Source organism: Phascolarctos cinereus, unplaced genomic scaffold (assembly GCF_003287225.1).
Source record: "Phascolarctos cinereus isolate Bilbo 61053 unplaced genomic scaffold, phaCin_HiC Scaffold_726;HRSCAF=1367, whole genome shotgun sequence".
Taxonomy (NCBI): domain Eukaryota; kingdom Metazoa; phylum Chordata; class Mammalia; order Diprotodontia; family Phascolarctidae; genus Phascolarctos; species Phascolarctos cinereus.
The window spans coordinates 311,303,053-311,328,045 of NW_027556098.1; the positions used below are offsets into that span (position 1 = coordinate 311,303,053).

At 47.9% G+C, this 24,993-nt stretch overlaps 1 protein-coding gene across 2 annotated transcripts; it reads left to right on the forward strand.

Moving 5' to 3' along the window:
• Window positions 1-1,553: 1,553 nt before the first annotated feature.
• SIDT2 (SID1 transmembrane family member 2) lies at window positions 1,554-24,505 on the forward strand. 2 transcript variants are annotated; one of them, XM_020989689.2, is made up of 27 exons: window positions 1,554-2,339; window positions 5,267-5,388; window positions 5,901-6,065; window positions 6,200-6,245; window positions 6,839-6,940; window positions 7,056-7,139; window positions 7,528-7,627; window positions 7,865-7,930; window positions 8,262-8,355; window positions 8,813-8,865; window positions 9,688-9,759; window positions 11,193-11,264; window positions 11,501-11,563; window positions 12,540-12,646; window positions 13,030-13,103; window positions 13,222-13,288; window positions 13,837-13,910; window positions 14,043-14,166; window positions 14,684-14,801; window positions 15,303-15,439; window positions 15,870-15,978; window positions 16,635-16,711; window positions 17,275-17,321; window positions 17,759-17,864; window positions 18,818-18,928; window positions 22,419-22,532; window positions 22,893-24,505. In XM_020989689.2, the coding sequence occupies exons 1-27, from the start codon at window positions 2,157-2,159 to the stop codon at window positions 22,953-22,955; spliced, it is 2,550 nt and encodes an 849-aa protein (XP_020845348.1). In that variant the 5' UTR covers window positions 1,554-2,156; the 3' UTR covers window positions 22,956-24,505. The 2 variants fall into 2 exon arrangements, with proteins under 2 accessions (XP_020845348.1, XP_020845350.1); XM_020989691.2 differs by lacking the exon at window positions 11,501-11,563 and having other exon boundaries at window positions 1,555-2,339.
• The last annotated feature ends 488 nt before the right edge of the window (window positions 24,506-24,993 follow it).

Here is a 24,993-nt window from a genome sequence, read left to right on the forward strand (position 1 = left end):
TGTGAGGATCAAATTAGTGTATATGTATTTATATATGTGTGTGTGTATGAAGCACTTTACAAACCTTCAATAAATTCCATGATCCTTCTTAGGTATAAATTTACATGATCAAAACTCTGACAATACACAATTCTAAAGTCCTATTCCCTTAAAACCTGAGAAATCAAGGAAAGAGCTGAACTGGGGATCAAGAAACCTGAGATTAAGACTGGTGCTGAGCCTGTGATATGAGGACCACACTTGGGCTAGCTACATCACAAATTTGCTGCAAAAGCACTTTGAAACACACTGTAATGTGTTGGTATGTTATTGTTAATAATAATTTATTAGTAGTATGTTTCTGGAGGCTACAAATTACAGTTTATTTCCTACCTAGAAGACTTGGAACAACATCAACAACTCAGTCATAAATTCAAATCCCAGCTTTTAGGCTCTATGTAGTCACACTTTATAAGGGAGTGTGTGTGTGTGTGTGTGTGTGTGTGTGTGTGTGTGTGTGTGTGTGTGTGTGGTGTGTGTGTAAATAAAGAGGGAAATGGGAGCAGCTAGGTGGCGCAGTAGATAGAACACTGGCCCTGAAGTCAGGAGGACCTGAGTTCAAATCCGACCTCTGAGTAAACACTTGACACTTATTAGCTGTGTGACCCTGGGCAAGTCACTTAACCCCAATTGCCTAAAATAAACAAACAAACAAATAAATAAATAGGGAAATGCCTTACACATATTCAGATCTTTTCCCTGAAGAGTGGGAAGAATTAGACTGAGAGAAGAAATGGGGCCTGTCTGAAATATGGAAATTTTACATAGATTCATCCAAAGTGACAACATACACAAGACCCTGACTGCCAAGATAGTCCACACAAAAGGGGATCCTGGTAGCTGCCTCCTTACCAGGGAGTTTCAGGGTGATTCCTTTACCAGGCTTCCCCCTCAACCCCAAATGGTTAAATGGCTTCCCCTAAAGAAATAAAACACGAGAAGAGATGTAAAAGGCTAAATTGCAAGCTCGTTAGAAGCAGGGACCATGTATTGTTTATCTTGGTATTTTAGCCTTAGCATGGTGATATAAATTTAACAAATGTTTGTAGAATGAAGGCTGTTCCCAATTTGCAGCCTGTTACTCAGGGAGGAGGGAGCACATCTGTGTGATGGCGCACTTTGTAACTCCCCTGCCCCCCAATTCTACCGCTTACTCTGAATCTCCTTTCCCCTTCCCTCCTGCAGAGGTCATTCTATTGAACCTCATTTTTTCCCCATTTGTAAAGTAGCCAGGGAAAAGTGGAAAAGGAAAGTGTCTCCACTTCAGGTACGACAGAATTCTTTAACAAGATGCTTAGAGAATCTTTTTCAAATGATATGCCTATTCTAATCCATACGAAAAGGTGATGATCGATATGGTCAGTAGGCTGGAGAGAGCAGCAGCAGAAGTGTAGAAATGCGAGAGGGGAAGCATCAGATTTTCACATCCTCATAACTGGTTGGCTGCGGTCCCTTTAAGGCCATGCCAGGGACCTGTCCCTTTAAATCTGTGTCAGTTTCCCCTGACGTCAGCCTGCCGGCCGCACTGGTGTTTACAGCCCGGGCCGAGCTGGTTACTTTCTGGAGTTCTGAATGCTGGGGACTGCCGCGTCCTCCTGGCCTTAAAGGGGCCGCACCCCCACGGAAACCGCCCACCCCTCTTCTACCTTTTCACGCCCCCCGCCCCCGGCCCCACCCCCTCCTCGAGTGTCTTCGGGCTCCCACCTAGCTGCGGTAGCTTATTTCCTCTTACCTCCCCCGGCCCAGCTCCTCTGTACCAGCCGGCTAGTCTGTCTGCTCCCATTCCACCTGGTTGGGGCGGGCAGTGGGGTCGGGGAACCAGACGAAGCCCCTCCCAAAGTGCTAAACCCAGCCTAGGTGCCTCTTCTCCAGAGTTCTGCACTACCCCCCTCCACCCCCTGCCCCTTCCGTCCCTACTGGGGGGCCCCTGGGAGCGTCTCTGCTTCTTCAGGGAGGGGGCATTTCCTAATCTCAGGCCGGGGTTAAAGTTCTGGTCCTGGTGAGATGCTGGAAGCTGCAGCGAGAAGCTCATCGCCCCTCCGAGGTGCTGCGCTCCCCGCTGCCAACGTCGCCGCCGCCACCACCGCCGCCGCCACCACCTCCGCCCAGCCGGGGCCATGTTCGCCCTGGGCTTGCCCTTCCTGGTACTCCTGGTGGCTCCAGCTGAGGGCAACCTGGGAGTCCTGGGGCCCAAGAACGTGTCCCAGAAGGAGGCCGAGTTTGAACACTTCTACGATGATGAAGTCAACAGCGAGCTGGTCAATATCTACACATTTAACCACACTGTGACCCGAAACAGGGTGAGGAACTGGGGTGCTCTGTGTGCGTGCCCGCGTGCGTGTGTATTTAGGGTTGGTGAATCGGGGGTGGAGGACTAGGGAGGTCATCACTTTTGTGTCTAGTGATGCAGGTGCCGGATCTTCTCCCACCAAAGCCCTGCTTATTGTGGCCCCGTCCTTGGGCCCGTGCTGTGTACCCCAACTCCAAACCGCAAGAGCTAAGGGCCTTAGGGTACTTCTTGCTTAATCCCTTCTTTCCTCTCCTCTTTTTCCCCCCACCCTTACAGTCTGGTTTTGTTTTCGTTTTTTTTTTTCCTTCCTCTGAAGCAGGAAGTTTCTGGAGTTGCTTCATTCTCCTGTTTTCCCCATTTGTTGTCATCTTTCTTCCGAGGGGGCACCCACTTGGAGGGGTTGAGCAGGCCTGGCTTTGCTGCTCCCAGGCCTTAAACTCATAGTTGTCACCCTGAACGTGGCTCTAGGCATGATTGATATTGTTTTGTTCCAAACAACCAAAGTGGACGTGTCAGGCCATGAGTTGAAAGGTCACTGATAATTTAAGATTAGGAAAGTTACTTCCCTGTCTTTCCAGGCTAACATGCTGGGGGCTGCCTAGGCTAGTGTCATTTTTTTTTTATTTCCCACTCCTTTCCATACCCCTGATGATCTACAACTCTCCAGAGAAAGCCAGCTAGCCTTGTGGGGTGGGGTTGAGGGTTCAGAAGTAAGGCTAGGGAGAAAGAACTAGCTTAACTGGGGGAGAATAGGAATATAACTTACTGAGGTTTGGCCCAGGCTGGAAACCCTACTTTCATCTTATGTTTCCTTTCCCCACCTAGTCACCCTTAGACCACTTTGTTGCTTGATTCTAAGGTATTCATGAAGAGGTCTTTGTACAGTGCCTAGTGGAGGCTTTATTAATAATGCTACCTGAATGAATGATGGCTTAGAGCTTGGACCATCTCAGAACCTTGTGGCCTGAGAGCAGAGATTAGGAGGTGGGGGTTTCGGGAGCTCCTGAGTATTGAGGAAATTCCTTTTCCTCAATGGAGCTTCCTCCCTCACCTTTAGTCTGTCAGAGCTATGAGATAGGGCTGTGGTTCTCAAAGTGTGGTCTTGGGGACCTCTGAGGGGTGTGCAAGGTCAAAACTTTTCATAATAATACTTAGATCATTTAATTTTTAACACGTTAAATATTCATAGTTATAACTTACATAAATAAAAGCCATGGGGGAAGGAGTCCTGAATGATTTTTTAAAAAAATATAAATTTATTTATTTTTAGTTTTCAGTATTTGCTTCCACAAGATTTGGAGTTCCAAATTTTCACCCCATCTCACCCCTCCCCCCACCCCAAGATGGCATGCATTCTGAATATCCCTTCCCCTAGTCTGTCCTCTCTTCTATCTCTCCCCCCCTTCTCCTATCCCCTTCCCCTTCTATTTTCCTGTAGGGCAGGATAGACTTCTGTACCCCATTTCCTGTATTTCTTATTTCCTAGTAGCATGTGAAAACCTGAATAATTTTTATGAGTATGAGGTGGTGGGGGCAGCTAGGTGGTACAGTGGATAGAGCACGGGCCCTGGAGTCAGGAGGACCTGAGTTTAAAACCGGCCTCAGACACGTAACACTTACTGGCTGTGTGACCCTGGGCAAGTCACTTAACCCCATTGCCTAGCCAAAAAAAAAACCCCAAAAAGAGTATGAAATAGTCCTAAACCCCAAAACATTGAAAACTGCTGAGATAGAGAGGAGACTGTTGCCTTTTTGTTTCTTGGTGGGGAAAAGGGACAACTTAGTTTCTACTGCTGCCTGGGACTTGTCTCCAGAAGATTATTCCCTGAATTCTGTACTTTTGTAGCTTTTCCCTACTCAAACTAGGAGTCTGATTTCTATTCCACCTCGGAGTTCGCTCTAGGTCTGGTGGAGCAGCTCTGGGTTCTACCTCCCTGGGAAATGGGGATCCATTGGGTGGGAAAAGAGGTACTCTTCTCTCTGTTACAGGGCTTGGGTTCTAGCAACAGAATGACAGCTATGTCTTGTTTGTTCTCTCCTTTGGAGAGCCCATGAGTTTTCTTTGGCATCCTCTACATCACTGAGAGACAGTCTTTCTGTTTTACAGATGGATAACAGAAGCTTAAGCTTCTGGAGTAGATTTTCTTGTCTAAAGTCATTCAGTGAGTCTCAGGGGTGGAATTGGGATCAGAAATTAGGTATTCTCTGTGCTAGTATTCATCAGGCTAGTTGTTAGACAAGAGCTGCCTTTCTGGTACTTTGGTTTATAGGGAGGAGGCTGTTAAGAGTTCCAAGATTCTTAACCCGGAAGACCTGCCCTTTCCCCCTTACTCAGGACGTACACTAATAGTTGTACAGTATTCTTATTCATCCCCTAGAGACAGGATGGGCCTTGTTTCTTGAAGCTTGCAACCTCACTCAGGCTTGCCCTCCTAGGACTGGTGGATAGTATCTGACATTTGCATAGCGCTTTACAGCTCAGAGCACACAGTACTTTTGTGTTAATGATCTCCTTTGATCTTCATCCACAGGCCTGTGACGTAGGTAGTACAGGTGTCACTGTCCTCATTTTACAGATGAGAAAACCAAGGAACAAAGAAATTCAGTGACTTGTCCAAGTTCATGCAGCTAGGAAGTGGCAGAACTAGGATTCACAGCCAAATCTTGTTTGTTCTCTTCAAATCTAGGGTGTTTTTACTATATTAGAGCTGCCTCTGAATCAGTGCAAAGGATAGCCTTGGTGAAAACCTCTACCTCTGACTTTCCTGGGGTCAGATGTAGGCAGGGAGGACTGTCCGTTGGGCTTGACTGTTTCCCTGTCCCCTCTTCCACCATTGGAAAAGAATAGCCATGTTTGTATGAGAAGGGGGTCTGAACTTACCAGGTAGGCAAGGGCTGAGGGTTGCTTTCACCAGCGGGGAACACCTATATCCCTAGACCGAGGGCGTGAGGGTGTCTGTGAACGTCTTGAACAAGCAGAACAAGGCACCCGTCCTGTTTGTGGTTCGACAGAAGGAGGCTGTGGTGTCCTTCCAAGTGCCACTGATTCTTCGGGGGCTGTGAGTATGATCTGGGAGCTGATCAGGTCGGGGGAAGGGACCCTCCCTGAGCAGGGAGAGCTGACATCCCCACAGTATGTTGGAGATGTCCTAATGTCTCTCATTCCTTGCTTCACCTAGGAAAATGCCCACGTTCTTGCACAGGCCATTAGGCAGGTGTCCAAATTTGTCACCTTGGGGAGTTTTCTATCCTCTCCCACCATGGGAGGAACTCCCTGTGATGGCTAAAGCACCTTCTTGCCTGAACCCAGGCACTTGGTCAAGTATTAGGAAGAGAGTATTTGTGGGCCCCAGGCCTGGAGCTGGGTGGGGCAGACTAAGGGTTAAGACTAACCAGAGATTGGGAAAAAGATTTTTTTTTGCCACCCTGCCCCTTCCCTAAAACCTAGTTCATCTGGGCCAGACATCCCTTTGAGGGAGATGAGCTAGTTGTTCCTTATGGATGTGGTTGGGGGAGGAAAGAATAGCTACCCACTAACTCCCTGCCTCCCCCCCACCTCCTTGGGCCACAGCTACCAGCGTAAGTACCGGTACCAAGATGTCGCTCGCACCCTCTGTCAGCCACCCACCAAGAGTGAGGCTGAGGTCCAGTTCTTCTATGTGGATGTGTCTACCCTGTCATTGCTCAACACCTCTTATCGGCTGCGGGTCAGCCGTATGGACAACTTTGTGCTCAGGTTTGAGACACTGGGGTGGGATTGCTGGGAGAGGAGAGGGATACCCAAGGGGAAACCTTTCTGAGGGCCCCAGGAGTGACTGGTGGTGGTGGTGGTGGTGGTGGTGGTGGGGACCTCTTCTTTCTGCCCCACAGGACTGGTGAACAATTCAGCTTTAACACCACTGCAGCTCAGCCTCAGGTAAACCCACTCAATTAATCCTTTTTATTTATGAAACACTTAACTGTATGCAAAGCACTGAGAATACAGAGACTCTGCCTTCAGGGTCCCCACAAATCTTTTGATTTGGGTTGAGTTGGGAAGTACCGGTTGCAAAGAGATCAGCTTAGAAAAGTCAAGAAGTAGCTAGGTATCGAAGTGGACAGAGCTTCAGGTTTGGAGTCAGGAGGACCTGATTTTAAATCTGGCTTCAGATACTTGATACGTATATTACTAGCTGTGTGGCCCTGGGCAAGTCACTTAACCCTGATTGCCTCAAAAAAAAAAAGGGCAAGTAGTCTGGCAGCTCTGCTTCTTGTAGGGTCCTGCTCTCTGGAAGGAGGACTTGCTGACTGGCAGTAGAATGGGCTCCTGAGGAGCTCTGGGCCTGGGGATCAGCGTGGAGGTGGAGTGATGGTCAGGGTTGTTATTTTTAATTCTCTTAGGGTTTTCACTTGGACCCTGACTCCCCCTAGAACTCATATAGTTAATGCTGGCTTAGGGAGGACTGGAGACAGGTGGCTCCTGGGAGAGGCCACCTAAGGTAACTCTGTCTACTCTCTTCTGATCTTTAGTACTTCAAATATGAGTTCCCAGAAGGAGTAGATTCAGTGATTGTCAAAGTGACTTCCAACAAGGCTTTTCCCTGCTCAGTTATTTCCATCCAAGACATCCTGGTAAGTGGGCCCAGACCATCTACTTTTCTGCCAGTGGGAAACAAGACTTCTGGGGATAAGGAGTATAAGGCTCAGCCTCTTTAACACCCCCCCCCCATCTTTATCCCTGTCTTAGTGTCCTGTCTATGACCTGGACAACAATGTGGCTTTCATTGGCATGTACCAGACAATGACCAAGAAGGCAGCCATCACTGTGCAGGTAGGCTGGACCACCTGGACATTGAAGAGCTATGACCAGATGGGTTTTCTAGGCAACCTTCCCTAATTGTTATTCTTGACATTACCATGACTTTGCCTCCTCTCCCCCACTCTTCCTTCACATTCATACACATACACACTGGCTGAGTGTATATACACACCCATCTGCTGTCTCTTTTTGTTTGGCTCAGGCCTTCCCTGGGTTTCTTTCCTGCGGATGTGAAGACCCTACCATAGTCCCCAACTTTCCCTATCTTTTTTCCCATCCACTGTGGTGTGAGGTAGCAGATGACTGGATGGGGTGGGAAGGGCTCTAGGACTATGAATAAGTGGTACCAGGTACCTGATGAAGGTTGTTTCTTTGTGTGGTGTGGATGGGATGTCTGCAGCGGAAAGACTTTCCCAGCAACAGCTTCTATGTGGTGGTGGTAGTGAAGACCGAGGACCAGGCCTGTGGGGGCTCCTTGCCTTACTATCCCTATGGGGAAGGTACATTCTGTGCTCTGGACTGGGCTACGTAGGGAGGAGGAGCTGGGATTGTTTGGGGTTTAATAGGTTCCTGGGAAGCAAAGAAACCTGGGTTTTTACCTGAAAACCTTGGGTTATATAGGGGAAGGGGAGGGTACAGAACAGTGGGGGTATCAGCCTCTCTCCTGCCTGGTCCCCTTAAGCCTCAGGCCAAGCTCCAGGCTCCCACTATCGCACTGACTTGACTTTTACGTCCAGATGAACCGGTTGATCAAGGGCATCACCAGAAAACTCTGACCGTTGTGGTGTCTCCAGCAATCACGTGTGAGTGTGGGTGGATGGATGGGTAGGGCCAGGTTCAGGTTGGGCTGTTTTATCACTGATGGTCTCTGGGCCTTTGGGGATAGGCCTGGGGATGGAAACCTCCTGTATGGATGCTACACGGGTGGGCAGAGAAGCAGGATGCTGTCTCCTGTGCCTGCTTGGAGCTTCTAGGCTGTGAGAATACAGGGAGAGAAAGGAAACTGTAACCATTTCCTTGCACCTGTATCCATGTAAAATGTCTGGCCATAATCCTCTACCCTAGTCCTTTCCAGTAACCTTGTGCTAATCTATCATGTCCCATTTCTACCCCCTCCCATTTTTTTCTTCCCAGCCGAGGCCTATGTTGGGGGCATGCTCTTCTGCCTGGGCATTTTCTTGTCCTTCTACTTGCTGACCATACTACTCGCCTGTTGGGAGAATTGGAGGTGAGCTGGGGACTGATTGGACCAGTCACTGCCCAGCTTTTTGATGACATTTGGGCTTGATTAGGGAGATTTCTCCTGTTCCCTTTTACTTCTCCCCACTCTGCTGATCCCACTGTGTTCCTTCCCACCACCTTGGGGGCTGTCAACCACACCCCCATCCCCCAAAGCCCCCTAAGACTAGCTGAGCTGTGATGAATAAGAGAACAGATGGCCAAAGGCTCTGTTGCCTGTAGTCTACAATTCCTCAACAAAGAGAGAATAGGAGCTCTGGTTTCTCTTCTAGTCATCTATCCTAAGACCTGTGCCTTCAGCCTAGAGAAGCCCAGGTTTAGGTGAAAGAAAGGGTCCTAGAGATCAGCGCCTGAATGAAGAGGGTAGAAAGAGGGTCAGCGGTATAGGGTATGAGGGATCTTGAGCCTGGACACCACTGTGTAGCCTCCACGATCTTTTCCCACAGGCAAAGGAAGAAGACCCTGTTGGTGGCCATGGACCGTCCCTGCTCAGAAAGCGGTACCTCTCAAGGCAGCGTTCTGGGTGGGCTAGGTGGAGAGGTGACTGATTCTCTAGGCCTAATAGGCCTGTGGCTCAAGAAGCCAGAGTCTTCTGGCCAAAGGGAACTAACACCATTTCCCATAGATTTAGACCCTGAGGGGTGAAGATGAGGATGAGGATAGGAGGTTATGTCTCTTCCACTTCCTGTCTCCCCCTTGAAAAACATAGCTGTTCCTTGATTTATTCTTCTTTGTATCCTGCTGGTCATCTGTCTTTCGGTCTGTCCCAGGCCTCGAGGCCCACAGTTCATAACCTTTCTCTCTTTCTCTCTTCCCCCTATGCCCAACAATCTTCTCTCCTGCTTGTGACCTTCTCTTCCAGCCTCTTTGCTTGGTAAGCTACAGGTGCTGGGTGGGGTTAGGCCCTTGGGCTTCCAAGGGATTGAGATCAGACAGTGGGGGAGGAAAGCATCAGGCTTTGCACATCTTGCACACTCATCAAGTGTTTGGATGAATGAATTATGACTAGGTGGGGTCGGGGGGGTATTGGTGCTGTCCATTCTTCTATTGTCAGGGTCTTCGACCTTCTCTAGAGGAGGATAAAAGCTCGTGACCCCTTTTAGGATGATAGGGTATTTGATGAGGGAAATAGGGATGGAGAACAGTGGGGCCAGCAGGAGCACAGGTGGGTCAGTTGTGTGATTATTTTTTTTCCTGAAGCTCAAAGCCTCTGTCCCCAGGCTTATTCTGCCTATTCCCAGCCCCTTGTATCTCTGTCATTTCCAGATCTGGGCCTCTGACTGCTTAAGGTGATGAACAGGCTTTGTTTTCTACTTTGCAGGTCACCCTCGAGTCTTGGCTGAATCCTTCCCTGGCTCTGCCCCTTATGAAGGTTACAGTTACGGCTCCTTCGGTAGGTGCTCCCTGAAGTCTTCTCTGACACCTCTGCCTGGCTGTCTTTGAGGCGTTCTAAGCTGGCTTCTCCTAGGGCAAGTGTTCTTAACCTGGGGTTGGTGAATTTTTCTTTTCTTTTTTTTTTTAAAAAAAGATTTTGAAAACTATATTTCAATACAATTTACTCCATTTGTCATCCTATGTATTTTATTTCATGCATTTGAAAACATTGTTTTGAGAAGGGCTCTGTGGGCTTCACCAAGACACCAAAAAAAAGGTTAAGGACTGCCAGGCCATGGTAATCATCTTTTGTCTCCCCAAAGGGGTAGGCAAAAGCTTCCAGCTGCCATTTAAAAAAATCTCCAAAGATGATATTTATAACTCATGAGACCTTTGTTAGTATTAGGGTAGTTGGAGGAAAAAAATTATATGTATGTACATGTAGATAGATAGTTAGAGGGCACAGGGTGAGTTGAAGATTAAGGGGTCATATCTGGAGAATAAAATTAAGGGATGAGAGAGGATTATACTCAGAGAAGAAGAAAGGGAGAGGTAGAACGGGGTAAATTATCTCACAAAAAAAAAAATAAAGAAAAGTCTCTTACAGTGGAGGGGAAACGGGAGAAGGTGAGAGAATGAGTGAATCTTACTCTCATAGGATTTGGCTTAAGGAGGGAATAACAAACACATTCAGTTGGGTATGGAAATCTGTCTTACCCTACAGGAAAATAGGGGGAGAAGGGGACAAGAGAGCAGGGGGATGATAGAGAGGAGGGCAGATTGGGAAAGGGAGTAATCAGAAGTAAATACTTCTGAGGAGGGAGAGGGTCAAAAGGAAGAATAGAAGAAATGGGAGGGCAGGATAGGATTAAGGGAAATAGAGTTAGTTTTTAACAACATGTCTACTATGGGCGTGTTTTGCATAACTGCACATGTACAACCTATATTGAGTTGCTTGCCTTTTCAATGAGGGTGGGTGGGGAGGGAGGAACAAAGAAAATTTGAAACCTAAAGTTTTAAAAACATATGTTTAAAAAAATGTTTTCACATGCTACTGGGAAATAAGAAATATAGGAAATGGGGTATAGAAGTCTATCCTGCCCTACAGGAAAACAGAAGGGGAAGGAGATAAGAGAAGGGGAGAGAGATAGAAGAGAGGACAGACTAGGGGAAGGGATATTCAGAATGCATGCCCTCTTGGGGGTGGGAGGAGGGGGGAGATGGGGTATAAATTTGGAATTCAGAGACTTGTGGGAGTGAATGTTGAAAGCTAAAAATAAATAAATTTATATTAAAAAAAAATCTCCATCATCTCTCCAACCTGGAGACCTCTAGGGAAAGAAAATGTTATTCCCATGCCCAAGCTGCCCCATCTCTGATACTTTCTTGGAGTTTCATGTACACGGCTAGACCCCATACCCTTTTCCCTCATTAGCCTCTTGGTCCCCATAGAGAATGGCTCGAGTTCTGCTGATGGAGCGGTGGACAGCACTGGCTCTGTGGATGTGTCCTACAGTTACTCAGGTGAGTGTGCCAGTCTGGGGATAGGGGCAGAACTGGTAGCAAGGATTGTGTTGGCTAGGCCAGAGGTGAAGTGCGTGTCTGTTCAAGGCGGTCCCTTACTCTTCTCCTCCAAGCAATGGCATTAGGGCATGGCCTGTAATTCTCCATATTTCCCTCTCCACCTTCCCCATCCTCCTTGGCCTGGTCCCCGCCTCTTTCCTGGACCCCCTCCCTGTAACTCTCCCTTTCCTTTGAAGGACACGACCAGTTCAAGCGACGTCTCCCCTCTGGCCAGATGCGGCAGCTGTGCATTGCCATGGGTAGATGTGGGGGAGAGTGCTCGCTTTGCTGATCAGCTCCTGCCTGTGGTGGCACTGAGGCTGGCTGGAGCTGTGGCGTGGCTTGGGATTGCCTTATCCTTGGGGCTGGGAAGATACCCAATAGATGCCCTTTTCCCATATGTTATCATGTAATGCTTATGATAACTGACCCTCCGTGTCTTTTGAGAGAGGCTGGCATTTCTCTTTGACTGTTGGCAGAGTGGGTGGGTGATGATGCCTAGGCCTTTGTTACTCTTGCCCAGTCACTTCCCAGGGCTGTCCCATCAGGGATTTCTGGGCTGAACTTGGAATGTTGAGTCAGTGCTGCCGTGCTTCACATCAGCCTCATGCTCCGGCCAGTAGAAGGAGATGGGGCTGGGCTAAAGGGGATCCCAAATAGACAATGAAGATAATCTATGGGGCCCTTACTTGGCTGGGTCTGTGGCCTTGTGAGAGGGCCTTGAGGTGGTCAGTCAATAAACAGTTAGAGGAGATTTTTTTTAAAGTAGGGCCAGGGCTCCACCAGTAGTCTTTCTTACCCATCAGCCCAGGGGACACTGGACCTTTAACTCTCCCGGTGCCATAGCCTTGTCTTCTCAAAACACACAGAGCTGGTTGTGCCTCTAATCTGCATGATGCATTGTCTTAAGCCCGAGATCAGCTCAGTGTCCCTGGTTTGACCTGTCCTAGCGCTCCAGGGGAAGTCAGAGATACCATGGAGATCAGGGCAAGGGCAGTAATCTGCCCCACCTTGTCCATCCCCCTTCACTCTCATGTACCCCTCACGTACTGAAGGAAAACAGGACACACAGGTTTCCCTGGACACTGAGCTTACCTCAGCTTCCCTGTCTTGAATCCCCCCATTCACCCCTTCTGCCACTGTGTAATTTCTACAATTGCCCCAGGTGGGCAGGGGCCAGACTTCAGGGGTCCTGCCACAGGCCTTAGCCCTCTCTTACCTTCCTTCCCTTCCTAGATCCAGTGGGCAGCCGGCCTCGGCTGGACTCCCTGAGCTCAGTGGAGGAGGACGACTATGACACACTGACTGACATTGAATCTGACAAAAATGTCATCCGCACCAAGGTCTGAAGCTGCTCTCATTGGATATCTGTGGCCCAGATCCCACAGATCCTTCGAGTCCTTAGAGGGAGGTCCCTGTGTAGGGGGTAGAGCCTAAGCCCCAGTGTATGCCTGTCCCCACCATGCCTCCGGTTTGATGCTGGAGGGGCTCCTTTGGGGAGCGGAGTGTTGAGCAGGTGTTAACCCTGATACTGATTGCATAGCCATATACACACACTTAAGGGCAATGGTCCATCCATGAAGATGGGTAAGAGCAAGGCAGTCAAAGACATTCAGAGGTCCCAGCTTTGTCTTTCCATTTACCACCCTCAAGAGCTTCCTGAAAGTTCATGGGTGCGTCTGACCCCCAGCTGTTCCCTCTGTCCTCTTTCCTTGTTCCTCCTCAGCAATACCTGTGTGTAGCAGACCTAGCCCGGAAGGACAAACGGGTTCTGCGGAAGAAGTACCAGATTTACTTCTGGTGAGTGGAATGTGTGCCTGTTTGTTTTTTGTGAGGGGGCACGGAGGACTTGTATTGGAGGTGGGGATGGCTCCCCTCCAGTCTTCCTCATCCATCGTCCATCCATCCCCGTACACAGGAACATTGCCACCATCGCTGTTTTCTACGCCCTCCCAGTGGTGCAGTTGGTGATCACCTACCAGACGGTAAGAGGGGCAGAGTTTGCCTGCCCCCCAAACCCTAGGCCTCCTGACTTCCTCAGCTATGCTGGAGAGATGGGAGTCCTTGTGTCAGAAGCTTACCTGGTCTCCTTTTGATACAAGTTCCGGAAGTGGGGAAGGGAGGAGGAGGGAATAAGCATTTATTAAGCACCAACTATGTACTTAATGTATGCTGAATGCTTTACAGATCTTACCTCCTTTGATCCATCCACTTGTAGAGGTCTCACTAATCATATTAGTGATTCTGCCAGCATCACACCATGCTCACAGAAAGAACCCACAGTTTTCAGCTATACTCACAGAGAGAGAGAGAACACACAATCCCTGGTAGTCATGCTATTTACAAACAAGGAAACAACAACAGCTGTAAATCTAGAGTTGACAGGGCATTGGTGTATTGGGGGATAGGATATCCCTTTACCTTAGTTGGAGTCAGGTAGGGATGGGGCTGGGTTACCTCCTCACCTAGACTCTAATTTAAATCTCAATCCTTAATCCCTCCCTGTTTTTCTTACTTTCTGGGACTGCTGCAGGTGGTGAATGTCACAGGGAATCAGGACATCTGCTACTACAACTTCCTCTGTGCCCATCCCCTGGGCAACCTCAGGTAGAGGGGATACTGGGGAGGCAGACAGAGGAGGGAGGGGATGGTGGGAATCCAGGAGTAGCTGGAGGGTGGGGTGTGACGGGGGAGGCTGAGGCAGCTCCTCTGTTCAATACCTGTTGACTTCTGCCCCAGCGCTTTCAACAATATCCTCAGTAACCTGGGTTATATTCTGCTGGGGCTGCTGTTCCTCCTCATCATCCTGCAGAGAGAAATCAATTACAACCGAGCCCTCATGAGAAATGACCTTTATGCCCTGGTGAGAACCGACCCCTCCCTTTCACCTTCTCTGACTCCTTACCTGGTGTCACCCTGAGGAACACTCCCTTACCCTTAATGAAAGATAGCACTCCTCCTTGACTGTTACCTGTTTACATTCAGGGTGAGACCTCCCTGGATTAATCCTCCTGACCATTCTCAGCCTTGGTAGCTCCCCTTCTCCCACAATCCTCTCTTTCAGGTCACTGTCTTTACCAACTCGTCTTTTAAATCAGTCATTCGATCTTGTCCATGCAGCCTTTCCTTATCCTCCTCAGCCCCCTTGACTTCAAACTCGCTAAGGTCCTTATTGTCTAATGCTGCCGCCATATTTTCTTACATGTGTTTGTGTCTGATATCTCTATCAGCCTGTAAGCTCTTGGAGGGCAGGGACCATGTAAACCTTCCCATTGTCTAGCACAGCACTCTCCACATATAGTAGGCTATTAATAAATGTATGTTATTGTTTCTTTTCCTTTCTGTTCATACTCCAACCCTGGACTCTTTCTTTGGACTAGGAATGTGGAATTCCAAAGCACTTTGGGCTTTTCTACGCTATGGGTACAGCCTTGATGATGGAGGGACTGCTCAGTGCCTGCTACCATGTTTGTCCCAACTATACAAATTTTCAGTTTGGTAAAGCCTCCTTTTCATTCCCAGAGAACCTGCCTGTATATCTGTGTCCCTCTTGGTCCTGCCTTTTTTTGTTTTTACTGAGCTCCCCATTCCTTAGGTAGGAGCCCCCAAGATTCAGACTTTTAGGGGAACTAGAGCTTAGATATCCTCTTGAGGTACAGAGAACAAGCAGTCAGACCTAGTTAGGGACTATTCTCCCTTCTCATAGGATCTTAGGATTTAGAGCTGTAAGGGATCTTGGAGATCACCTAGTCAAACCCCTCATTTTACAAATGAGGAAACTGAGGCCCAGACAAGGTAAAGTGATATGCTAAAGGTAACAGGTACTGGGTGGTAGAGACAATTGCTGCTCTGAATAGTGTTCAAGAGGAGACAATACCTATCCAGTGACTACTAAGTGAGTAGTTTTCTAGGAGAGAGGGAGTAAGGAGACCTCAGCTACATGCAGTGGGTGTGGACAGACCCCCAGATTTGGAGGTCTAAAACTTTCTGTTCCTACAGACACATCCTTCATGTACATGATCGCGGGGCTCTGCATGCTGAAGCTGTATCAGAAGCGGCACCCTGACATCAATGCCAGTGCCTACAGTGCCTATGCCTGCCTTGCCATCGTCATCTTCTTTTCTGTACTGGGGGTGGTGAGTGTCCCCCCCCCACCTAAAGTGGCCTCCCTCCCTCCCCTTTGAATGCCAGTGCCCTTCCTGCCCCTTGTCCCTAGAGACCAGATTCCTTCCCCTCTTTCTCTCCTAGCCCTGGAGGTGAGAACACTCCTAAGTCTCCTCTCTTGGGGCAGCTCAGACATGATATTGCTCTCCTGGCTGGCCCATTAGCCCCGTGCTAGCAGGTACCCTGAGGAATCTGGAATGTAGACTCTCCCCTTTGTCCTTTGCTCATATACTCTTCTTTCCCTGTCTGTCTCTCCCGGCCTCCCTTCTTTTTCTTCCTTCTCTCTCTCTTTATCTTCCTCCCTTCTCTTTCTCCCCATTTCTGTCCTTTTCCCCCTTTTATCCCTCTGTTTCACACATGCCCATTCTGTTCCCCACCTCCTCTCATCCTGCCCCAAATCAGGTGTTTGGGAAAGGGAACATGGTGTTCTGGATCGTCTTCTCTGTCATTCACATCATTGCTACGCTGCTGCTCAGTACTCAGCTCTACTATATGGGCCGTTGGAAGCTAGGTAAGGAAATTGCCTGGAGTGAGAATTCTGACATTGTCCAGTGGGCATAGAGTGTGAAAGGCAAGAGTGGATGAAGAAGGGTGTATGAGACAGAAAGAGACAGAGAGAGAGGGAGACAGAGAAAGATCTCAGGCTATCTGTCTGGATCCTTCTCTGTCTTTGGGTGTTTGTGACTGGAAACCTTAAAGTTAGTGCCTGTTCTTTTTCTATTTTATACATATTATGATGTATTAATATTACATATATAGTAGAGAATTCCTTGTGAGGAAACCCTATCAGTGGAGACCAGCAACTTTTTTTTGCAGCTTACAACCTTAGAGAGTCACCTGGGCTATTAAGAGGTTTAAGTGACTTGTCCAGCCAGAGTCACACGGTCTGTGTGTGACAAAGGCAGGACTTGAAACCAGGTCCTTCTGCCACCAATGTGGGCTCTCGATCCACCATACTACGCTGTCTCTCAAAGCACTATATAAATGGGAATTTTTATTGTCCCTCCTGACCCCCACTGCTCAGGAGCCACAGATGGCCTTAACATTGGCTGGGCCTGCTGGGATTTCTAGCTGTGAACTTAGGTTACAGGCTTTTAGTATGAGGAGGGATGCCTCTCTGTGGCCTCAGACTTACTGCCTTCAACGTAATTTTGTCCCTTCTTGCAGATTCTGGGATCTTCCGCCGGATTCTTCATGTGGTCTACACAGACTGCATCCGGCAGTGTAGTGGACCCCTGTATGTGGTATGTGCCTAGGCTCCACTCTCTTTTCTTCTCCTGAGTCCTTTTTACATCTGCCCCTTTCTTGGGGGCATAAGGGATAGGGGACACCTGTAAGCATTGGATGGTTGGGGCCCTGTTATTTCCTGTTTCCTTATTTTGCCTCTCTCTAGCCATCCATGTTGTTGTTGTTATTATTAATATTATTATTGTATAGTAGTCATAGCTAACATTTATATAGGGTGTCCCAAAAGTCTTGGCACCATTTTAAGCTTTAATAAAGCTTATTTTAAAAAGCTTTAAACTGCACCAGGAGTTTTAAGTCAGCCTGTGTAATGCTTTAAGGTTTACAAAATGTTTTTACATGTTTTATCTTATTTGATCCCTACAGTCACTCTGTCAGGTAATTGCTATTATTACCCTCCTTTTACAGATGAGGAAACTGAGGTTGAGTGAGCTTAAATGACTTGTTCAGGGTCACACAGCTGGTGTCTGAGGCAGGATTCAGACTCAAGCAGCCTCATTAGCTACTAAATCACCTAACCCCTATCTCTGTCTCATTGTCCCTGGGGTTTACTTCTCTCTAGGACCGAATGGTGCTACTGGTTATGGGCAACATCATCAACTGGTCACTGTGAGTTCAGATATGCACCTGCAAGGGCCTGGGCAGGTGGCACCCAGGTCGGGGCTCTGGGTGGGGTGGGGTGGCACTGAGCCCAAGACCTCTCTTCTCCCCTCCCTATTTTCTTGACTCTTTAGGGGAGTAATGGAAGGTCCCTTGCACCATCCTGGGTACTGTGTTCCCTCTGCCCTGGGTTTGAGGGGAGAAGGGTGTGGTAAGGACAGAGGGGGCTCCTTCCCCTTCTGTAAGTGGGTGGGTACTAGACATTCTGAAATCCCCCTGGCTGCCTTCTGTTCTGAGGGGATCAGTCATGGAATCTGAGCAGTGGCCCTGCCTCAGCCCCGCATTCTAAGGAGACAACAGACATTTGAGTGCCTGGATATGTGTGTGGTGGAGGAAGGGGGCTGGCCATGGATCCCTGCCTTCTCAGTCCCCTTTTCTCCCTGCAGTGCTGCCTATGGGCTCATCATGCGTCCCAATGATTTTGCTTCCTACCTGCTGGCCATTGGCATCTGCAACCTTCTTCTTTACTTTGCTTTCTATATCATCATGAAGGTAAGCAGGGGCTGGGAGGGATGAGAGAGTAAAGAGTTTCCTCCCTCTTAACTTTTGTGCATCCCTTGATACTTTGACATAAAAGTGGACCAGGATTGCAGACCCTGGGCTGGTCACTGAAGGAATGCAGCAGGGGTAGGAGAGAAGGGGAGAGGTTGGTGCTACTTGTTTGCCACTTCTTCCCAGTATCGTTTTTATTCCTCCGTGCCCATAATTGCAACAGATTCAGTTGCAAGTTAGAGCAGAAAGCTAAGAAAAGATCCCTGACCTATCAGGACTTCTGGTCTCATGGACCATGGCTTAACATTTATGGATTACCTCAGGTTAAGACAATCTATGCTAAGTGCCAGGTAAATGGTACAAACAGTTATTGGCGTAGGAGTTTAGAGGAGGAAGAGATCAGTGAGTCCAGTAGTGTGAGATTAGTTCCCTCTGGAAGCCTGCGGGGCCTGGCCGTAGGCAGGAGTCTAGCTTACCTAGAGGAACTCCCATCTCATCAAATGCCGAGGGGTGAGAGGTGAGGCGGAGAGAGTTCCAGGATCGTACTTAAGCACTGATGATGTTGAAGGGTTCTCATGAACTGTGGCACCAGTCTTTGGAGAACTCACTGTCATCTAATGGGAAGATGGGGGCCAGTGTTGGAAGTGGGGGATACCATTGACATATGGCATGAATACATGAGGCAGAATGAGCTGAAATGTGTGTTGGGCCCAGAAGCCAGAGAGGCTTTTCCTGGATGAGGTAAGATGTTGAACTAGGTTGTAAAATAAAAGGACAGGAAGGGACCAAGTTTTGCCACATGTGGAGAAACTCTCCATTAAATGAAAGCTCAGGGGGAGGAGTACAAAGAACAGAGATGCTGGAAAAGGGCCAAATGTTCAGGGTCCCCATAGACTCCTGGGTGCCCAGGCAGGCACTGCTCTTAACTCCCTTCCCATTGCTTCTCTCTTCAGCTCCGGAGTGGGGAGAGGATCAAACTCATCCCCTTCCTTTGTATCATCTGTACCTCTGTGGTCTGGGGCTTTGCCCTTTTCTTCTTCTTCCAGGGACTCAGTACCTGGCAGGTGAGTGAATGAATGCCTGACCAAGGGATGGGAGTAGGGGAGCAGATGACAAGACTGAGGTTCCAGTGCTTGCTATGTCTTTGACTGACTAGCTTTATAACCTTAATCAGGACCACTTCTCAGTCTTTTCTCATCCATATCTATATTAATGTATCTATAGCTATACAATATGTATCTATAATAGTAAACAACAATAGTAAACAGCATTTATAGCAATTTAATGTTTGAAAAGTGAATCTCCTTTGGTCTTTATTATTCTCGTTTTACAGGTGAGGAAACTGAGGGTGAGTGGTTAAGTCAGCTGTCTAGGGTCACACAGCTAATAAAGGTCTGAGGAAAGATTTGAACTCGGCTTTTCCTCAGTCTAAGACTCTATAAAATGAAGGGATTGGACAAGCTAAATCCTAAGATCTCTTCTAGCTCTAAAAGTCTACAGTTCTATAATTCTTGGTATCACTGAGTGTTTACTATGTGCCTAACACTGTTCTACTACAGCCAACCTTGGGCCCGTTTGCTGTTTCCTGTATACGGTTTTCTCTCTTCTGTTCTGAAACCTTTGCCCAAGGCTCTTCTTTGTGCCCAGAATGCTTTCCACCTCATTGTTACCACTTAGAATCCCTGACTTCCTTCAAGTTCCAACTCTTACCCAAGGCCTTTCCTGATTTGTCTAGTTGGCAGTCCTGTCCCCACCCCCAATATTTAGTATATCTTTTGTGTGTACATATTGTTGAAATCTTATTTTTTCTCCTAATTAGAATGTAAGCTCCTTGGGGGGCAGGGACCAAAAAGTCTTTGTCTCTAGCTCTGTTGTATGGTGGATGCTTTATATATGTTAAGCTTGTTGAATGATTGAATGAATCAATGTGGGGGACAAGATACGGTCACTACCCTCAAGGTAACTAGAACTAACTAGAGAAAATGGGACTCAACCAGGAAAAGAGCTAGGTAGTATATGTTAAGGGCAGATGTCAGGGATGGACGTTTAAGGACCAGAGGAGCTCAGAGGAGGGAGAAAATTTTTTTGGGCTAGAATGTTAAAGGAAGCCTTCATAAAAGTAGTGGAACATGCTTATTCCTAAAGGTTTGGGGGGAAATTAAATATTCAAAGAGGAAGAGAAGTGTTGTTTCAAGCAAAGGAGGTGGAGTGAGCGCTTTTATTCTATCTTTTGTGATATTTATATGCATTTCTTATCTACTATCCTAGGCTCCCTGAGGGCAAGACCTATGGTTAATTTATCTTTTTTACCTTATTTGGAATGGGAAAGAGGCACTGAAAACAAGGTTCAATGTAACCCAAACATTTATCAAGCTGTATGGTGTGCTGATTTCCTGATCCCATCCTCTCCTGTTTTCTCTACCAGTTGCATCCTTAATCATCTCCTTATCTCAAATCTTCTACCCCTTCTTGTCAACAACTGCCTTCAGATGTGTCCAAGTCTCCTCCATCCCTTAAAAAAAACCTTCCCTAGATCCTACCATTTCCTCAATCTATTGCCCTGCATGTCTCCTCCCTTTCTCAGCCAAACTTCTTGAAAAAGCTGTCCACACTTTCTGCCTCCACTTCCTGTGTTCTCACTCACGTTTCAGCTTGGTTTCTGACCTTAACCAGTCAGCTGTAAGTTACCAGTGCTACCTTCTGTGCTAAATCTGGTGGTCTTTTCTTAGTCCTAATCCCTCTTGAGCTCTGTGCTGCACTTGACACCGTTAACAAACCCTTCTCCTCTTCTTATCTCTGGGTTTTCATGATGCTACTGTCTCCTGATTTTCCTGTCACCAGTCTGATCACCACTCATTTGCCTTTGCTTGGCTCATTAGCCAGACCATGTACCCTAGCAGTAGGTGACAGAATACCCAGGGTTCTGTGCTGGCCCCTCTTCTCCCTCTATACCCACTGTACTGTCACCTCCACGCAGATAACTCCCAGATCTGTGTATCTAACCCTCATCTCTCCCTTGAGGTTCAGTCTTTTATCGTCAGTTGCCTGTTGGACATTTCACAATCCTGGATGTCCTAGAAGACATCTTAAACTCAGCATTTCTAAATCTGAACTCATTATCTTTCCCCCTAAATCCTCCCCTTGGTCTAGGCCCTCATCACCTCTCATCAAAAGTTATTGCAACAGTCCCCTTAGTGGTCTCCTTCAAGTCTTTCTCCCCTCCAGTCCATCCTCCAAGCTGTTGCCAGAGTCATTTTTTAAGCACCAATCTAACCATGTGCCTCCTCTACTCAGCCAATTTCAATGGCTTTTTATTTACTACCTCTCGGATAAAACGTAAACTCTTCTATTTAGGTTTAAAGCTCTATACAACTTGGCCTCAACCAATCTTTCCAATGTCCAATGGACATTATTTCCCTCTCCTGTACTCTGCAGTCTAGGAACACTGGCCTCTCTCTGGTCCTCATTCATGGCACTCCATCTTCAATCTCTATTCCTTTGTATTGATGGCCTCTCCATTCTTGGAATTCCCTCCTTCCTTTCTGCCTCTCTTCCTTTAAGATGAATTTCAGGCACGATCTTCTTCATGGAGCCTTTCCTGATTCTCTCTAAATGTTAGTGGCTTCCCTCCCAAGCTGTCTTATATTTAGTGACTGTGTGTGTGTATTTCTCAATTTTATGCTGTATATATTTTTATATGTACTTGTCTCTCCCATTAGAATGAAAAGTTACTGTGAGGAAGGATTGTTTCATTCTTTATATTCTAGGAACTTAGCACAGTGCCTGGTACATAGTAGGATGTCGATTCATTGATTGATAAGGGGCATCATGCTATAATGGAGGGAGTACTGAACTTGGAGTCCAGAAGACTTGGGTTCAGATCTGGCCTCAGATACTAGCTGTATAACACTAGGGAAGTCACTTAATCCCTTTGGACCTCAGTTTCTTCATCTGTAAGTAAAATGAGGGGGCCATATTCTGTGACCCCTAAAGATCCTTTCAGGTTTGAGTCTTTGATCCAACTGTATTCTGGGCAAGATATGTTATGGCAGAGCGGACAGAGAACTGGCCTTCTGAAGCCTTGGGCTTATGTCCTACCTGCAGATTGGCTTTGCCCCTTTGGGCAGGTCACCATCTCTCAGTGCTCCAGGCAACTCTAACTTTAAGGTGCAGAACAAAACTAGCTGTTATCTTCATTGATCAGTGGAGTTCCCATACCAAGGAAACCACAGAGTGAACTAAGGGGCACTAGGTATATACACAAATAAAGATGGCAGAAGCCAATGGGCATGCGTTCTCTTGGGGGGGAACAGCATGTACCCAGAGAAGTAAATAGAAAATGTATACACAAAGGAATGTTGTGCAGGGTGGGAAGAAGAATCTGTGAAACTTGTAGAATGATAGGCTATGGGAAATGAGGGGGGAAGAGGATGGTTCTGAGATTTCCAGCCTGGGTAACTGGAAGAATGTTGACTGAAGTGGGAGATAATCCGTACCTAAGTTGTGGGCAGATGGCGGCAGCTAATCCTCCCCATCTCCATCCTTATTCCCCAGAAAACTCCTGCTGAGTCAAGGGAGCACAATCGTGACTGTATCCTGCTCGATTTCTTTGATGACCATGACATATGGCACTTCCTCTCCTCCATTGCCATGTTTGGGTCCTTCTTGGTAAGTATGGTGTTGCTTAACCTTATCCCACAGGTTGGGCACAAAGCAGGATGAGATAAGGGCCATCGAGGGAGTCTCTGAGAGTTGGTGCAAAGAGCTGTGGGTTTGAATCCCTCTTCTGCCACTTACTGGGCCTGGGTCTGCTACTTGACTTCTTATAGTGTCCTCATCTGTAAAATGGATTATAGTAATGTGTACAAGATTATCATGAGGCTGTAATGAGGACCAGATAGAGTGGGGTTGGGGATGTAGCTTTTCTGTGGAGCTGGAGTTCTCCTTTCCTCTATTCAATAAAGGGTACCCTCCACCCCCCCCCCCTCAGGTGTGACTGGAGTCCAGCCTCCCTCTCTCTTTCTTCAGGTGCTGCTGACCCTGGATGATGATTTAGATACTGTACAACGGGACAAGATCTACGTCTTCTAGTGGATGCTGCATCCCCCTCCCCATTGGCCTTCAAGCCTTGGCACTTGAAGGATCCTAGCTAGGCCTCGGGCAGGGTTGTTCAGGACCTTGTGCTCAGTGCCTCAAAGTCATGGGACAGTTTTTCTGCCTAGCTCCCTAGGATGGCATTGGGACATTCATGGGGGGGACAGTCATGTTCCCCCTGTATCTGGACTCTGCCTTTTGCCTGGAGGAAAGGGGGGCTGGGCCACCTAGGGGCCTGGGGCCTCCTGCCATTTGAACTTTGGCCAGACTTGCTGCTTCCTCCTCAGTGTTTGGGCCTCTCAAAGAGCCATCTATGGGGGAAGGGAAGGAATGGTACTACTCTCTTCCAGAGTTCCTCTCCTCCTGTTGGGAGCCCTCTGTATGGGAGCCCCAAATCCTCCTTTCTGCTGCAGTTCTGGGTAGGGGCCAGAGCTTGATTTTCCGTCCAGCCCCAGTTCTTTTAATGTGTGTGTTGAATCCAGATAAGGGTCCTCTAAGCTGCTATCCAGAGCTGGGTTTGCCTGGTTTAAAGGAGGTGGAGGGGAGGAGAACCGAGAAGCCAGGTGTCTGATGCTAAAACCAGAAAGGGGTCTGGGCCTCACAGCAATTTCCCTCTGACTTGCTCCATGGCGGATGGTTGCTGATGTGGGTTGGGATTTTCTGGGGGAATTTTTTTTTTAATGAAGAAGAGGGAGCTTGGATTACGGACTGCCTTTGTGTAGCCCTATGCCATTTGGAACTGAATAGCTTAAGAAAAGTTCTGTCCTTCCCCATGATGTGGAGGACAGGTCCCAGGCTGCCTCTTCTCTCCTCCCTTTGCTTTCTGTCCCCTGGTGCCTGTGTGCCTGCCAAACCCTAGGAGGGATTCCCTCAGTGCCATTGCTTGTGCCCAAGACCAGGGGTAGGAGATAGGAGGGTTACAAAGAACATAACCCATTCCAGCCTCCTGCAGTGCCTATGTCTAAGGGCAGTCAGGGTAAGGACATGCTTGCACTTGTCCCCCAGTATAGGACTTGGGGCCTGGCTCCCAGGTTGTGGCCCTGTCTTCATCCAGGCTTTTGACTGTGGGGATAAAGACACATAGGCAGGCAGACACACACACACACACACACACACACACACACACACACACACACACACACACACACACACACACACACACACACACACACACCCCACACACACACCCCCACACACACACCCATACCCCATACACATACACTTTGGAGTTTACAGTGAGTCTGTGGAGCTCACACTCCAGCTCTGGGTCAGCACCTCCTGCTGGCCCTTGGCTGTCTCCCACCTGCCCTCCCTGATCTAGGTGCCACTGTGGGAGAAGAGAGATGAGACGGGGAAAGGGGCTAGGCCTCAGGGTGTAGGTTTTTTTTTTCCTGGATTCCCAACTTTGTTTTTACAACTTTCCCAGGGGAGTCATGGAGGTCTTGATTTTTTTTTTAATAACTGTTTTATGTCTATTTCCACATCATGGTGGAATCTCTGTTTTCTATGAATGATTGCATTCAATTAAAGGAATGACCAGATACACATACTGGGCTTCTTTTGCTTGTCCTTCCAGGGCTGGATCTAGTGCGAAGCAGGGTATAAGCTAGAGGAGCAGGGAGGGAGGATGAGGCAGGATGAAGGAAGAGGCCAACTTGAAAACCATAGACAAGGTCAGCCCCAGGGGAAGGAGAACCACCTGTGTGATAATGGGCTTTGTAGTCATTGTGGGCAGCTAAGTGGTGCAGGGGACAGAGTGCCAGGCTTGGAGTCAAGAAGACCTGAATTCAAAATCTGGCCCCAGACATTTGAGGGCCGTCACTTCACTCTATTTGCCTCAGTTTCCTCATCTGCAAAACGAGCTGGAGAAGGAAATGACAAACCACTCCAGCATCATTGCCAAGAAAATCCCAAACGGGGTCACAAAGAGTCAGGACTGAACAACAAATAGTCGTTGTACCCAGTCCCTAACCATTCTTACCTCCGAGCTGGTTCCTAGGCTCTTCTATAAGGCTGTTGTTGATGGCGGAGAGTA

Bases quoted from the DNA above. Each gene is read 5' to 3' on its own strand.
- SIDT2 (XM_020989689.2), top strand. From the start codon at position 2,157: ATGTTCGCCCTGGGCTTGCCCTTCCTGGTACTCCTGGTGGCTCCAGCT. The intron at 7,140-7,527 runs GTAGGCTGGACC...GGATGTCTGCAG, and splicing joins AGGCAGCCATCACTGTGCAG to CGGAAAGACTTTCCCAGCAA. The intron at 22,533-22,892 runs GTAAGTATGGTG...CTCTTTCTTCAG, and splicing joins CCATGTTTGGGTCCTTCTTG to GTGCTGCTGACCCTGGATGA.